This window comes from Rana temporaria, chromosome 10 (assembly GCF_905171775.1).
Source record: "Rana temporaria chromosome 10, aRanTem1.1, whole genome shotgun sequence".
In the NCBI taxonomy this organism is placed as follows: Eukaryota; Metazoa; Chordata; class Amphibia; order Anura; family Ranidae; genus Rana; species Rana temporaria.
In genome coordinates this window covers 131,589,130-131,602,339 of record NC_053498.1, presented here as the reverse complement: position 1 = coordinate 131,602,339, position 13,210 = coordinate 131,589,130, and the positions used below count along the sequence as shown (strand labels likewise).

Genomic DNA, 13,210 nt, shown 5'->3' with positions numbered 1-13,210 from the left:
ATAGAAGAATTGTTTTCGAATTCGAATCGAATAGAATTTGTTTTCGAATCCGGTCGAAATATTTTTGAATTCGACCGGATTTTTCGAAATTCGGTCGAAAACGAAGGAATTCCGAATACGAATTTAACACATGTAACAAATCTAACTTAACAAAATTAATTAAACAGCGAATTAAAACGAAACAAAACAAATTTTTCCCTTTTGCACATGTCTATTTATGACAACAAACAACACTGCTCTGCTGGGTGATTACCACCATCGGCAGTGATCACCAGCTGGGAGCCAGTGGCCCAAAACATCCTGGTCACAGCAATGATCCAGTGAGAATGACAGATGGACACATGTCCAAATACAAGCACATATATACATCAGTGGGTGCCTACATATACACTTTAAGGCCTTGTTTACACTCGCGGTGCTCTTAGAAGAGCGATCCACTTTTGGATCGCTCTTCAGAGAGCATTTGAAAGGCAGCGAGGAGACATTTTATTGCCTCCTCCCTGTCTGCTTTAACCCCTTGGGGGCCTTAGGGCCTTAGCCCTGCTGCATGGGTAACCGGCCACTTCAAGAGGCCCGTGTAGGACCCCACTACACATCCACACCTGTGCCAGCCTCCACTTCTAGATGTTGCACGTTCTTCTCTACTTGGTTCTTCTTTCTCCTCTCATTTAAAACCAAAGGTGCAATGGTTCAGCACTTTCCCTTTCCATCTTTCTCTTCCTCCTCATCCCCCATTTCTAATTGGGCTACATTTTTTAATTTACTGTATCGTTATTCATCACTTACCCCAATTCACCTATGATGCCCATAACCCGGGCATGGATGAGAAGGAGGAGAATGAGGGCTATACATGGGGCCCATGGGTCTGCTCGGTTCTAGGCCTTCTGGCAAAAGTCAAAGCACTTGTAGAAAGAAATGTTTGGACAGCCGCACTCTGGAAAAACCTTCTTGGTTGCCTTTTATTGATAAAAGTGTTCAAACACCACACATCACAGCAAAGACAGGGGCATACAGCTGATGTTTCGCACTACAATCAGTGCTTACTCATAGCTAGCATGTAAGAAAATGCACAAAAAATATATAGTATCAAACAAAACACAACCAATGATCAACATCAACCAATAATACAGACTTCCCAATTGAATGAGAATCCATTGTGTGTATCTGTTGATAGTCAAAGCAAAGTCAAAGCACATCAAGTTTTTATCACTTGTGGGGATGCAGTGCAGAGCCCCATTCATTTTACACCCCCCCCCCAATTACACCTCCCTATCAAAACCTCTATATGATGGGCACAGTTGTCTGTATATGATGGGCACAGTTGTCTGTATATGATGGGCACAGTTGTCTGTATATGATGGGCACAGTTGGCTGCAAATGATGGAAACAGTTGGCTGCATTTGCTGGGCACAGTTGGCTGCATTTGCTGGGCACAGTTGGCTGTATATGATGGGCACAGTGGGCCAGATCCACAAAGATCCGGCGTAACGTAAAAATTCCCATTTAAGTTACACTGCCTTAAAATTTCTACCTAAGTGCCCGATCCACAAAGCACTTACCTAGAAATTTTCGGCTGTGTAACTTAAATTCCGCCGGCGCAAGGCGTTCCTCTTCAAATGGGGGCGATTCCCATTTAAATTAGGCGCGCTCCCACGCCGGCCGTACTGCGCATGCTCGTGACGTCATTTTCCCGATGTGCATAGCGCGAAATTACGTTACGCCGAGCGTCGAAAAAAAAAAAATTAAAACAAAAAAAAAAAATCGCGTCACTAGACAGAAGGATCTGCTTTTACAAGGTGTAAACAGTTTACACTTTGTAAAAGCAGCCCTAATTTTACGATTGCAAACTAAAACTTACGGAGAAAAAACGAAGCTGAAAAGCTTCGTGGATCTCCGTAAGTGCTAATTTGCATACCCGAGGCGGGATTTCGACGCGAAATGCCCCCAGCGGCGGATGCGGTACTGCATCCTAAGATCCGGCAGTGTAAGTCCCTTACACATGTCGGATCTTCTGTCTATCTCTTGGAAACTGATTCTGTGGATCAGTTCCAAAGATAGAAACAGGGATACGACGGCGTATCGCTTTTGAGGATCTGGCCCAGTGTCTATATATGAGGGGCTCAGTTGGCTGTATATGATGGGCTCAGTTGGCTGCATTTGCTGGGCACAGTTGGCTGTATATGATGGGCACAGTGTCTATATATGAGGGGCACAGTTGGCTGCATATGTTGGGCACAGTGATGGGCACAGTTGGCTGTATATGATGGGTATAGTGGCTGCATTTGCTGGGAATAGTTGGCTGTATATAATGGGCACAATGGCTGCATTTGCTGGGCATAGTTGGCTGTATATGATGGGCACAGTGGCTGTATATGATGGGCACAGTGGCTGCATTTGCTGGGCACAGTTGGCTGTATATGATGGGCACAGTAAGGCTGCATTTGATGTTTTTGTTTCATATTTTTTTAGTTTGTTTGCGCCCCCCCAAAAAAAAATTGTCCACCAACCTCCACTGCAACTGAATAGGGGCAATATGAAATTGTGTTCAATGGGTTAAAGCAGACAGGGAGGAGGCAATAAAATGCCTCCTCGCTGCCTTTCAAATGCTCTCTGAAGAGCGATCCAAAAGTGGATCGCTCTTCTAAGAGCACCGCTAGTGTAAACAAGGCCTTAAAGTGTATATGTAGGCACCCAATGATGTACATATGTGCTTGTATTTGGACATGTGTCCATCTGTCATTCTCACTGGATGTTTTGGGCACTGGCTCCCAGCTGGTGATCACTACCGATGGTGGTGATCACCCAGCAGAGCAGTGTTGTTTGTTGTGATAAATGGTTCTCAATGGCCAATGGGAGGATGGGGTCTACTATAGTATTTGCAAGCACCCTGTAGCTGTCCAAGTAACAGAAGAAAAAGATATTTTGGTCACAAAGGCATATAATGAAAAGGTTTGTAAAGTAAAACCTGGGCTCGTCCGGGATTTGAACCCGGGACCTCTCGCACCCTAAGCGAGAATCATACCCCTAGACCAACGAGCCAGCTGCTGATGAGTTGCACAGATGTTGCTATAGTGCCACATCAGCAGCAGACACAAGTCTGTGTCATATTACACCTTCAGCACAAACTGAGCAGGAAAACTTAACTGGAGAAGTCCAAAATCCTAAATAACAATTACAAAAGTATAAGGACTTTTGTTTGCATTTGTACTTTTGCAAAAATTAAAACACACATTATTTACCAGACCAAAATCAGATGTCTCTGTAGTTATGTAGACTTTCTATATCGCTATGATGCAGCACAGACAGAAAAGGCATTCATCCCGGTTACATTAAACTGTCCCATAGGAATGATTGTCCAAGATCCCCTTCGGCTAGCAAAACGGGTAAAATGAATGGAAATTCAGAAATTGGAAATTTCAAAAATTCGAGGTTCGAACATATGAAATTGCAAAATTTGAAAATTTCAAATTCGAAAATTCAAAGTTAGGAGATGTTTAGGGTTAGAGGGTTAGATGATTAGGGTTAGGGCTTAGGGTTGGGGGTTAGGGGTTAGGGTTATGGCTTAAGGTTAGCAGTTAGGGTTAGGGTGTTAGGGTTAGGGTTATGGATAGGGTTAGGGGTTGGGGTTAAGGTTAGGGGTTAGGGTTAGAGGGTTAGGGCCAGGGTTACGGTTGTGGCTAGGGTTGGGGGTTAGGGGTACCAGTTAGGGTTAGGGTTAGGGTTAGAGGGTTAAGGTTAAAAGGTTAGGCTTAGAGATATGGCTAGGGTTTAGGGTTGGGGGTTAGGGCTACAGCTAGGGATAGGGTTGGGGTTAGGGCTGAGGGTTATCAGTTAGGGGTAAGGGCTAGGGTTAGAGGGTTAGGGGTTATGGCTAGTGTTTAGGGTTGGGGGTTAGTGGTTAGGGCTGAGGGTTAGGGTTAGGGGATAGGGGTTAGGTGGTTAAGGTTAGAGGGTTAGGGTTTAGGGTTAGGGGCTAGGGTTAGCATTATGGCTAGGGTTTAGGGTTAGGTTTGGGGGTTAGGGTTAGTTTTATGGCTAGGGTTTAGCATTATGGTTGAGGGTTATTGGTTAGGGCTTCAGCTAGGGTTAGGAGTTGGGGGTTATAGGTTAGGGCTTAAAGTTAGCAGTTAGGGTTAGGGTGTTAGGGTTAGGCTAAGGTTAGGGTTATGGTTAGGGTTGGGGGTTAGTGGTTAGGGCTACGGCTAGGAGTTAGGGGCTGGGGTTAAGGTTAGCGGTTAGGGCTTAGGGTTAACATTTAGGGGTTAGGGTTAGATGGTTAGGTGTTAGGAGTTGGGGTTAGGAGTTGGGGTTAGGGTTAGCAGTTAGGTTTAGTGTAAGGGGTTAGGGTTAGAGGGTTAGGGTTAGCATAGGGGTTAGGGTTAGAGGGTTAGGAGTTAGGGTCAGGGGGTTAAGGTTAGAGGATTAGGGTTTATGGTTGGGGTTGGGGTTCGGGTTGGGGTTTAGGGTGTTAGGGTTGGGGGTTAGGGTTAGGGTTATGGCTGGGGGTTAGGGTTGGGGGTTATTGGTTAGGGCTATAGCTAGGGTTAGGGCTAGGAGTTAGGGCTTAGGGTTAGGCTTAGGGTTAGGGCTTAAGGTTAGCAGTTAGGGCTAGGGATTCGTTTAGGTTTAGGGTGTTAGGTTTAGGGCTAGAGGGTTAGGGCTTAGGGTTAGCAGTTAGGTTTAGTGTTAGGGGTTAGGGTTATGGTTGGGGTTAGGGTTAGGGGTTAGGCTTAGGGCTTAGGGTTAGAGGATTAGGGGTTATGAGTTATGGTTAGGGGGTTGGGGTTAGGGTTGGGGGCTAGGGTTGGGGGTTATGGGCTGGGGTTAGCAGTTAGGATTATGGGGTTAGGTTTAGGGTAAGGATTAGGGGTTAGAGTTAGAGGATGAGGGCTAGGGTTAGGGGGTTAAGGTTAGAGGGTTAGGGTTTAGGGTTGGGGGTTATGGCTAGGGTTATGGCTAGGGTTTAGGGTTAGGATTCGGGGTTATTGGTTAGGGCTACAGCTAGGGTTAGAGGGTTAGGGTTGGGGGCTAGGGTTATGGCTAGGGTTTAGGGTTAACTTTGGGGGTTAGGGGTTAATGTTAGGAGTTGGGGGTTAGGGTTAGGGCTATGCCTAAGGGTTAGGGTTGGGGGTTAAGGCTAGGGCTAGCAGTTAGGGTTAGAGTTTCACAAGGCATGGCTGACCCACCCCCACCAAAGTTTACCACCTTCCCCAACTAAGGCGGGGAATGAACAAGTCGGAATACCGTAATTTTGGAAATTTCAAAAATTAGGAAATTCAAAATTTCAGAAAATTGAAATTCTATATTTTGGAGATTAGGTATTGAAATTTCCTTTCAAATTTGGCTGTTAGTGAACGTAACGATTACAAAGTCATCCAAAGTTAGGAATTAACCAAAATAACGATTGGAATGCAACGATCTAATAATAATAAATAATAATAATAAAAAAATATGATTATTATTTATTATTAATTTGTTCCATTCAATTGTTTTATATGTTCCATTTGTTATTTTGGATAATTCGTAACTTCAGATAAATTTGTATTCGTTACATTCACTAACAGCCAACTTTGAAAGGAAATTCTAATACCTGTAATTTTAAAAGTTATTATTAGTTATTATTTTGAATTTTACTGATTTTTCTTTAGCTTTTTCAGTTTTTAAAAAATTCAAAATTTGAAAATGGGAAAATTTGGATTTTCGAATTCCGAATATAAAAATTTCCGAAAAAAGCAAAAAAATGAATAAAGCAAAAAAATGAATAAAGCGAAAATGGAAAAAACAAGCAAAACATTTTTCGGTAGTGCACATGTCTAGTCTGTGATATGCCGAAGACTGATCGGCACCTTCTTCCCAGTCCTTGGTAGGGACTAGCTCTGGGACCATCTCTATTCCAACAGTATTGGCCTGCTCATCGGTCTCCAACACGACAAAGGGGCTGGGTTGACTCCAGGTCAACTTTACTTTAGCTTTCAGGCAAGCAACTTCTCCAGGCTGCAGAAATCTCTCCCTGGTCTCCAGCTTCCTCAGATGTCTCACCCCCTCAGCAGGGACCGTTGTTCCTTAACCACTTAAGACCCGGACCAATATGCAGGTTAAGGACCTTGCCCCTTTTTGCGATTCGGCACTGCGTCGCTTTAACCACTTCCCGACCGCCGCATGTAGATATACGTCGGCAGAATGGCACGTACAGGCACATTGGCGTACCTGTACGTCCCTGCCTAGACGTGGGTCGGGGGTCCGATCGGGACCCCCCCCGCTACATGCGGCGGTCGGATACCTCGGGGAGCGATCCCGGACGACGGCGTGGCTATTCGTTTATAGCCGCCCCATTGCGATCGCTTCCCGGAGCTGAAGAACGGGGAGAGCCGTATGTAAACACGGCTTCCCCGTGCTTTACTGTGGCGCTGCATCAATCGAGTGATGCCTTTTATAGGGAGACTCGATCAATGACGTCAGACCTACAGCCACACCCCCCTACAGTTGTAAACACACACTAGGTGAACCCTAACTCCTACAGCGCCTCCTGTGGTTAACTCCCAAACTGCAACTGTCATTTTCACAATAAACAATGCAAATTAAAGCGGGAGTTCACCCATTTCTTAAAAAAAAAAAAATTTCCCCTTAGATTCCTGCTCGTTTTGTCTAGGGGAATCGGCTATTTGTTTTAAAATATGAGCAGTACATACCGTTTCCGAGATGCATCTTCTCCGTCGCTTCCGGGTATGGGCTGCGGGACTGGGCGTTCCTTCTTGATTGACAGCCTTCCGAGAGGCTTCCGACGGTCGCATCCATCGCGTCACTCGTAGCCGAAAGAAGCCGAACGTCGGTGCGGCTCTATACTGCGCCTGCGCACCGACGTTCGGCTTCTTTCGGAAAATCGTGACGCGATGGATGCGACCATCGGAAGCCTCTCGGAAGACTGTCAATCAAGAAGGAACGCCCATTCCCGCAGCCCATACCCGGAAGCGACGGAGAGGATGCATCTCGTAAACTGGTAAGTACTGCTCATATTTTAAAACAAATAGCCGATTCCCCTAGACCAAACGAGCATCCATCTAGGGGTAAAAAGTGCTCTCTAAGGGTGAACCACCGCTTTAAATGCATTTTTTGCTGTGAAAATGACAATGGTCCCAAAAATGTGTCAAAATTGTCCGAAGTGTCCGCCATAATGTCGCAGTCACGAAAAAAAAAATCGATGATCGCCGCCATTAGTAGTAAAAAAAAAAAAAATAATAATAAAACTATCCCCTATTTTGTAAACGCTATATTTGCGCAAACCAATCGATAAACGCTTATTGCGATTTTTTTTTACCAAAAATAGGTAGAAGAATACATATCGGCCTAAACTGAGGGAAAAAAAATTATATATGTTTTTGGGGGATATTTATTATAGCAAAAAGTAAAAAATATTGAATTTTTTTCAAAATTGTCGTTCTATTTTTGTTTATAGCGCAAAACATAAAAACCGCAGAGGTGATCAAATACCACCAAAAGAAAGCTCTATTTGTGGGGAAAAAAGGACGCCAATTTTGTTTGGAAGCCACGTCGCGCAATTGTCTGTTAAAGCGACGCAGTGCCGAATCGCAAAACCTGGCCTGGGCATTTAGCAACAAAATGGTCCGGGGCTTAAGTGGTTAAATACGGCCCTGCTAACAATGGCCCTGGGTGGCCATAAGTCAATGACATCCTGTGCCTGTGTCCCCAACCCCAGTGACGGGTTACTTGAGTGTGAGTGTGACGGGATTGTCATCCCCAGGCCCTTCTTCTGGTGCTTTGTCTCAGCCTTTCTCTTGTTCTCCTTCTCGGGGTTCCTAGCTGGCCCCTTCCCTGAGACCCCCGAAAGTTTCCAGCCTTCTGGCTCAGGAGTAGCTTTTGCATTCTGTAGTTTTGTATTCATTTCTGTCTTTTTTAGGAAATGACACATGAAGTCCAAGCCAACACTAGGGGGAGACATGCACACATGACTCACAATGGCAGTGGCTATGTAGAATGTTTATTTTTGGGTGTAATACCCCTTTAATGACACATTGGTAATACAGAACACTGATTTCTGGCTTCAGCTACTGAAAAAAAAAAGTAGGAAACTATAATTAGAAGGCAGAGGGCGTGGTCATACTGGGGGCGTGGTTAGATAATTAGTAGCAGCGTGGACGAGACTTGAGCCTTGGAGCTGTGGGCGTGTTTGTGCACCCGTAGGGCGTGTCATTGTGTAGCCTGTGGGCGTGTCAGGCTAGCGGAGAAAGAATGCAGAGAGGGAGTGGTTAGGAGGAGGGCGTGGTTAGATAATTAGTAGCGGCGTGGACTAGCCGAGCTGTGGGCGTGTTTTTTATACGCGTAGGGCGTGTCACCCTAGCGCCAGGCCGCCGTGGAAAAAATGCAGTGTGGGAGTGGTCTATCAGAGGGCGTGGTTAGGGAACTAGTAGCAGCGTAGACTGCCCTACAGTCTTTGGCAGCTGTGGGCGTGTTCTAACACTTAGGGCGTGTTATTACAGAGACTGTGTGAAACGATGAAAAAGTGCAGGGTAGGAGTGATAATAATTAGTAAGCGCTAACTAGAATACAGAGGGGCGTGGTAACGTCGAGGGGCGTGGTAACAATGACGGGCGTGGTCAGATGTTTAGTGACAGCGTGGACCAGCCGAGTCTGGGAGCTGTGGGCGTGGTCATTGTAGAGCCTGTCAGGTCAGCGGGGAACGAATGTAGGGTGGGAGTTGTGTATGAGGGGGCGTGTTATTGTAGAGCCTGTGGGCGGATCAGGTCCGCGGGAAAAGAATGCAATGTGGGAGTGGTGTATGAGGGGGCGTGTTATTGTAGAGCCTGTGGGCGGATCAGGTCCGCGGGGAAAGAATGCAATGTGGGAGTGGTGTATGAGGGGGCGTGTTATTGTAGAGCCTGTGGGCGGATCAGGTCCGCGGGGAAAGAATGCAATGTGGGAGTGGTGTATGAGGGGGCGTGTTATTGTAGAGCCTGTGGGCGGATCAGGTCCGCGGGGAAAGAATGCAATGTGGGAGTGGTGTATGCGGGGGCGTGTCAGTGCCTGTGCTGGCAGTGCGGTGATGATGGCGGTCTGTGCGCTCCTCTCCGGGGTCCTCTTTGCCCTGCTGGCGGTGGGGGATCCGCTGGCCGCCCCCCTGGAGCCCTATGACTTCTTGTACGATAACGGGGTGGAGGCGTATTTCCGCTTCGATTGGCCCTCCGTCATCCTGAACATGGAAAAGGCGCTGCGGAACCGGGATCTGGTCCGCCGGTACCGCATCTCGTGCAGCGTGCAGTGCGCCTCCGCCGGAGACTTGTCGGGACAGCCCCGGGAGGCGGGAGCCGTGCAGGACCTGAGCTTCTTCCAGAGGGTGCTGGAGCGGGCGGGCTGTGTGCGGCGGTGTGAGGAGGAGCGGATCGGAGCCCCGGCTGTCCGCTATGTGATCGGGGAAGAGCTGGAGCTGGAGTTCAGGAAGAGGAGTCCCTACAACTACCTCCAGGTGGCCTACTTCAAGGTACAGCCAGGGGCCCCCAAATACCCCCCCCCCCCCATCATTGGTACAGCCAGGGACCCCCCATCATTGGTACAGCCAGGGGCCCTCAAATAACCCCCCCATCATTGGTACAGCCAGGGGCCCCCAAATACCCCCCCATCATTGGTACAGCCAGGGGTCCCCAAATATCCCCCCCCATCATTGGTACAGCCAGGGGTCCCCAAATATCCCCCCCCATCATTGGTACAGCCAGGGGTCCCCAAATATCCCCCCCCCATCATTGGTACAGCCAGGGGTCCCCAAATATCCCCCCCCATCATTGGTACAGCCAGGGGTCCCCAAATATCCCCCCCCATCATTGGTACAGCCAGGGGTCCCCAAATATCCCCCCCCATCATTGGTACAGCCAGGGGTCCCCAAATATCCCCCCCATCATTGGTACAGCCAGGGGTCCCCAAATATATCCCCCTTATCATTGGTACAGACAGGGACCCCCAATCATTGGTACAGCCAGGGGTCCCCAAATATCCCCCCCCATCATTGGTACAGCCAGGGGTCCCAAAATCCCCCCCCCCCCAATCATTGGTACAGCCAGGGACCCCCAATCATTGGTACAGCCAGGGACCCCCAATCATCGGTACAGCCAGGGGCCCAAAAATACACCCCCAATCATTGGTACAGCCAGGGGCATTTCTTAAAGCACACCTTCACTCAGTTCTGCACCCTTAGGTTCTTGTACTCCTCCCACCTCCCCAAATATTTGGGGGGTACCCTTTTTTTTTTTTTTGTAGAGCCCTTAGGCAAATGATGTTCTTCATCCAGGAGCTGTGCCCCTTTCCTGGTGAAAATCCCTCTAATTCACGCAACACTTCCGTTTCTGACATCGATTTGTGCGCCAAAGTCATAGAGTGGCGCTTTGACGCGCCGCCTGCGCCAAATTTAAAATACCGGCGGTCCGTGTATGACTGGACACAAGGAGCTTTCGGTTAGACGGTAACTGTGCTGGGCGCTTGCTCTCTGCACAGGTGTATGGGCAGCAGTTCACAGAAATGTGTGGCCCCTCAGCACCAGGACTAGGCACCGAGGGGCCACATATTTGTGTATGAATGAATGAGCTGTCAGGAACGTAGCGTGCACATCGCGGTGTGACCCGGCTCTTAAGGTGAAAGCGGAAAGTCGTCCTTGCAATGTGAGGATTACCGGCTAATTTGGGGAGGGCAGTAAGAACACTTTAACTGGCCTGATCCTCATCTTGCTGAGTAGGGGGCACACCCCCATGTCCTGGCAGTGCATACTCATGGCCAGTGTAGGGCCCTGCACCCCCATGTCCTGGCAGTGCATACTCATGGCCAGTGTAAGGGGCGCACCCCCCATGTCCTGGCAGTGCGTACTCATGGCCAGTGTAGGGCCCCGCACCCCCATGTCCTGGCAGTGCATACTCATGGGCAGTGTAGGGCTCTGCACCCCCCATGTCCTGGCAGTGCATACTCATGGCCAGTGTAGGGCCCCGCACCCCCATGTCCTGGCAGTGCATACTCATGGCCAGTGTAGGGCTTCGCACCCCCATGTCCTGGCAGTGCGTACTCATGTTCAGTGTAGGGGGGCGCACCCCCATGTCCTGGCAGTGCATACTCATGGCCAGTGTAGGGGGGCGCACCCCCATGTCCTGGCAGTGCATACTCATGGCCAGTGTAGGGCTCCGCACCCCCATGTCCTGGCAGTGCATACTCATGGCCAGTGTAGGGCCCCGCACCCCCATGTCCTGGCAGTGCACACTCATGGCCAGTGTAGGGCTCCGCACCCCCATGTCCTGGCAGTGCACACTCATGGCCAGTGTAGGGCTCCGCACCCCCATGTCCTGGCAGTGCACACTCATGGGCAGTGTAGGGCCCCGCACCCCCATGTCCTGGCAGTGCCTACTCATGGCCATTGTAGGGCCCCGCACCCCCGTGTCCTGGCAGTGCATACTCATGGCCAGTGTAGGGCCCCGCACCCCCATGTCCTGGCAGTGCACACTCATGGCCAGTGTAGGGCCCCGCACCCCCGTGTCCTGGCAGTGCCTACTCATGGCCAGTGTAGGGCCCCGCACCCCCGTGTCCTGGCAGTGCCTACTCATGGCCAGTGTAGGGCCCCGCACCCCCGTGTCCTGGCAGTGCCTACTCATGGCCAGTGTAGGGCCCCGCACCCCCATGTCCTGGCAGTGCATACTTATGGCCAGTGTAGGGCCCCGCACCCCCATGTCCTGGCAGTGCACACTCATGGGCAGTGTAGGGCTCCGCACCCCCATGTCCTGGCAGTGCACACTCATGGGCAGTGTAGGGCTCCGCACCCCCGTGTCCTGGCAGTGCCTACTCATGGGCAGTGTAGGGCCCCGCACCCCCATGTCCTGGCAGTGCCTACTCATGGCCAGTGTAGGGCCCCGCACCCCCATGTCCTGGCAGTGCATACTCATGGCCAGTGTAGGGCCCCGCACCCCCGTGTCCTGGCAGTGCATACTCATGGCCAGTGTAGGGCCCCGCACCCCCGTGTCCTGGCAGTGCATACTCATGGCCAGTGTAGGGCTCCGCACCCCCATGTCCTGGCAGTGCATACTCATGGCCAGTGTAGGGCTCCGCACCCCCATGTCCTGGCAGTGCATACTCATGGCCAGTGTAGGGCCCCGCACCCCCATGTCCTGGCAGTGCCTACTCATGGCCAGTGTAGGGCTCCGCCTCTGTCTGGATGAGGTCATCTGAACGCCGGACCATGGGGGGGGAGGAAGTGCTGGAGCGGAGGATCAGGTAAGTAAACCTGCTTTTCCAGGCCCCCCCCCCCCTTAAATAAGCAGAGAAGTGCGGGTGCAGCCCTACTGCAAAAGAGGATTTTACGTTTTTCTAGAATTTAGGTTGAACTTTTTTCACTTTTTGGAAAGTTTGCGGAGATCCTGCCTGGTGCAGCACCCTCCCACCTCCCAATCATCAGCAGCGTTGTCACCCTGCTGGATGTCCTCCTTGGATCCATCAGATACCCAACAACCAAGGAAAGCGGCTCACAGGGCCGGCTGGCACCGCGGTTGCCAATTGTTAGGTGGTGGCTCAGTGTTGCCAGCCGGCCCTGTGAGCCGCTTTCCTTGGTTGTTGGGTATCTGATGGATCCAAGGAGGACATCCAGCAGGGTGACAACGCTGCTGATGATTGGGAGGTGGAGGCTCAGCGTTGTCACCCTGCAGGATCTCCGGGGAAGAAACTTTGTAACAGATTCATGGGGGGGGGGGGATTTTTTTTTTTTTGTCCATTCATACTTGCCTAGGTGGATGCTGCATCTGTCCCCTGACGTCTCTGCATAGATGGCTCAGTTCTCTCAGCTCCCCAAGTGGAGAGCTGCTGACTGTCAATCAGCGGCTCTCTGTTCTGCGCCAACGAGCTCATTGAAGCGCCGGCTCGCTGAGAGGCTGAAACTGGCATCAGTCCGGGCACCTGGTGGATCCAGACTTTATTGTCAGGATGGTGCCTGACCTGACATTGGTGGTGTCAGCAGAGAGCGGACTTCGGACCGCTCTCTGTAAAAAAAAGGGTCACAGGAGTGGAAAACGAATTGCACCAAACGCCCAGCCAAACGAGCGCAGGCTGGGGACTTGTCCTTTTTAAAAGAGAAGTTCGAGGGGTTTTTTTTTTCTCTCAAAATCGTACTTGGCTAGGTGGAGGCTGCATCTGAAGACTGAGAACTGAGCAATCAAACGCTGCTGATCGCTCGGTTCTC

The 13,210-nt window shown here is 50.1% G+C and overlaps 1 protein-coding gene and 1 non-coding gene across 2 annotated transcripts in view; one reads left to right on the top strand and one right to left on the bottom strand.

Annotated features, from left to right (window-relative positions):
• Positions 1 to 2,967: 2,967 nt before the first annotated feature.
• On the bottom strand, positions 2,968 to 3,039 carry TRNAP-AGG. The gene has a single exon. It is a non-coding gene; the product is annotated as a tRNA-Pro (tRNA).
• A 5,985-nt stretch (positions 3,040 to 9,024) lies between these two features.
• Positions 9,025 to 13,210, top strand: part of P3H1 (prolyl 3-hydroxylase 1) — a 44,761-nt gene continuing 40,575 nt past the window's right edge. The window contains exon 1 of the mRNA XM_040326284.1: positions 9,025 to 9,493. Within this exon, the coding sequence (XP_040182218.1) occupies positions 9,059 to 9,493 (435 nt within the window). The 5' untranslated portion in view covers positions 9,025 to 9,058. The remainder of the gene's footprint in view (positions 9,494 to 13,210) is intronic.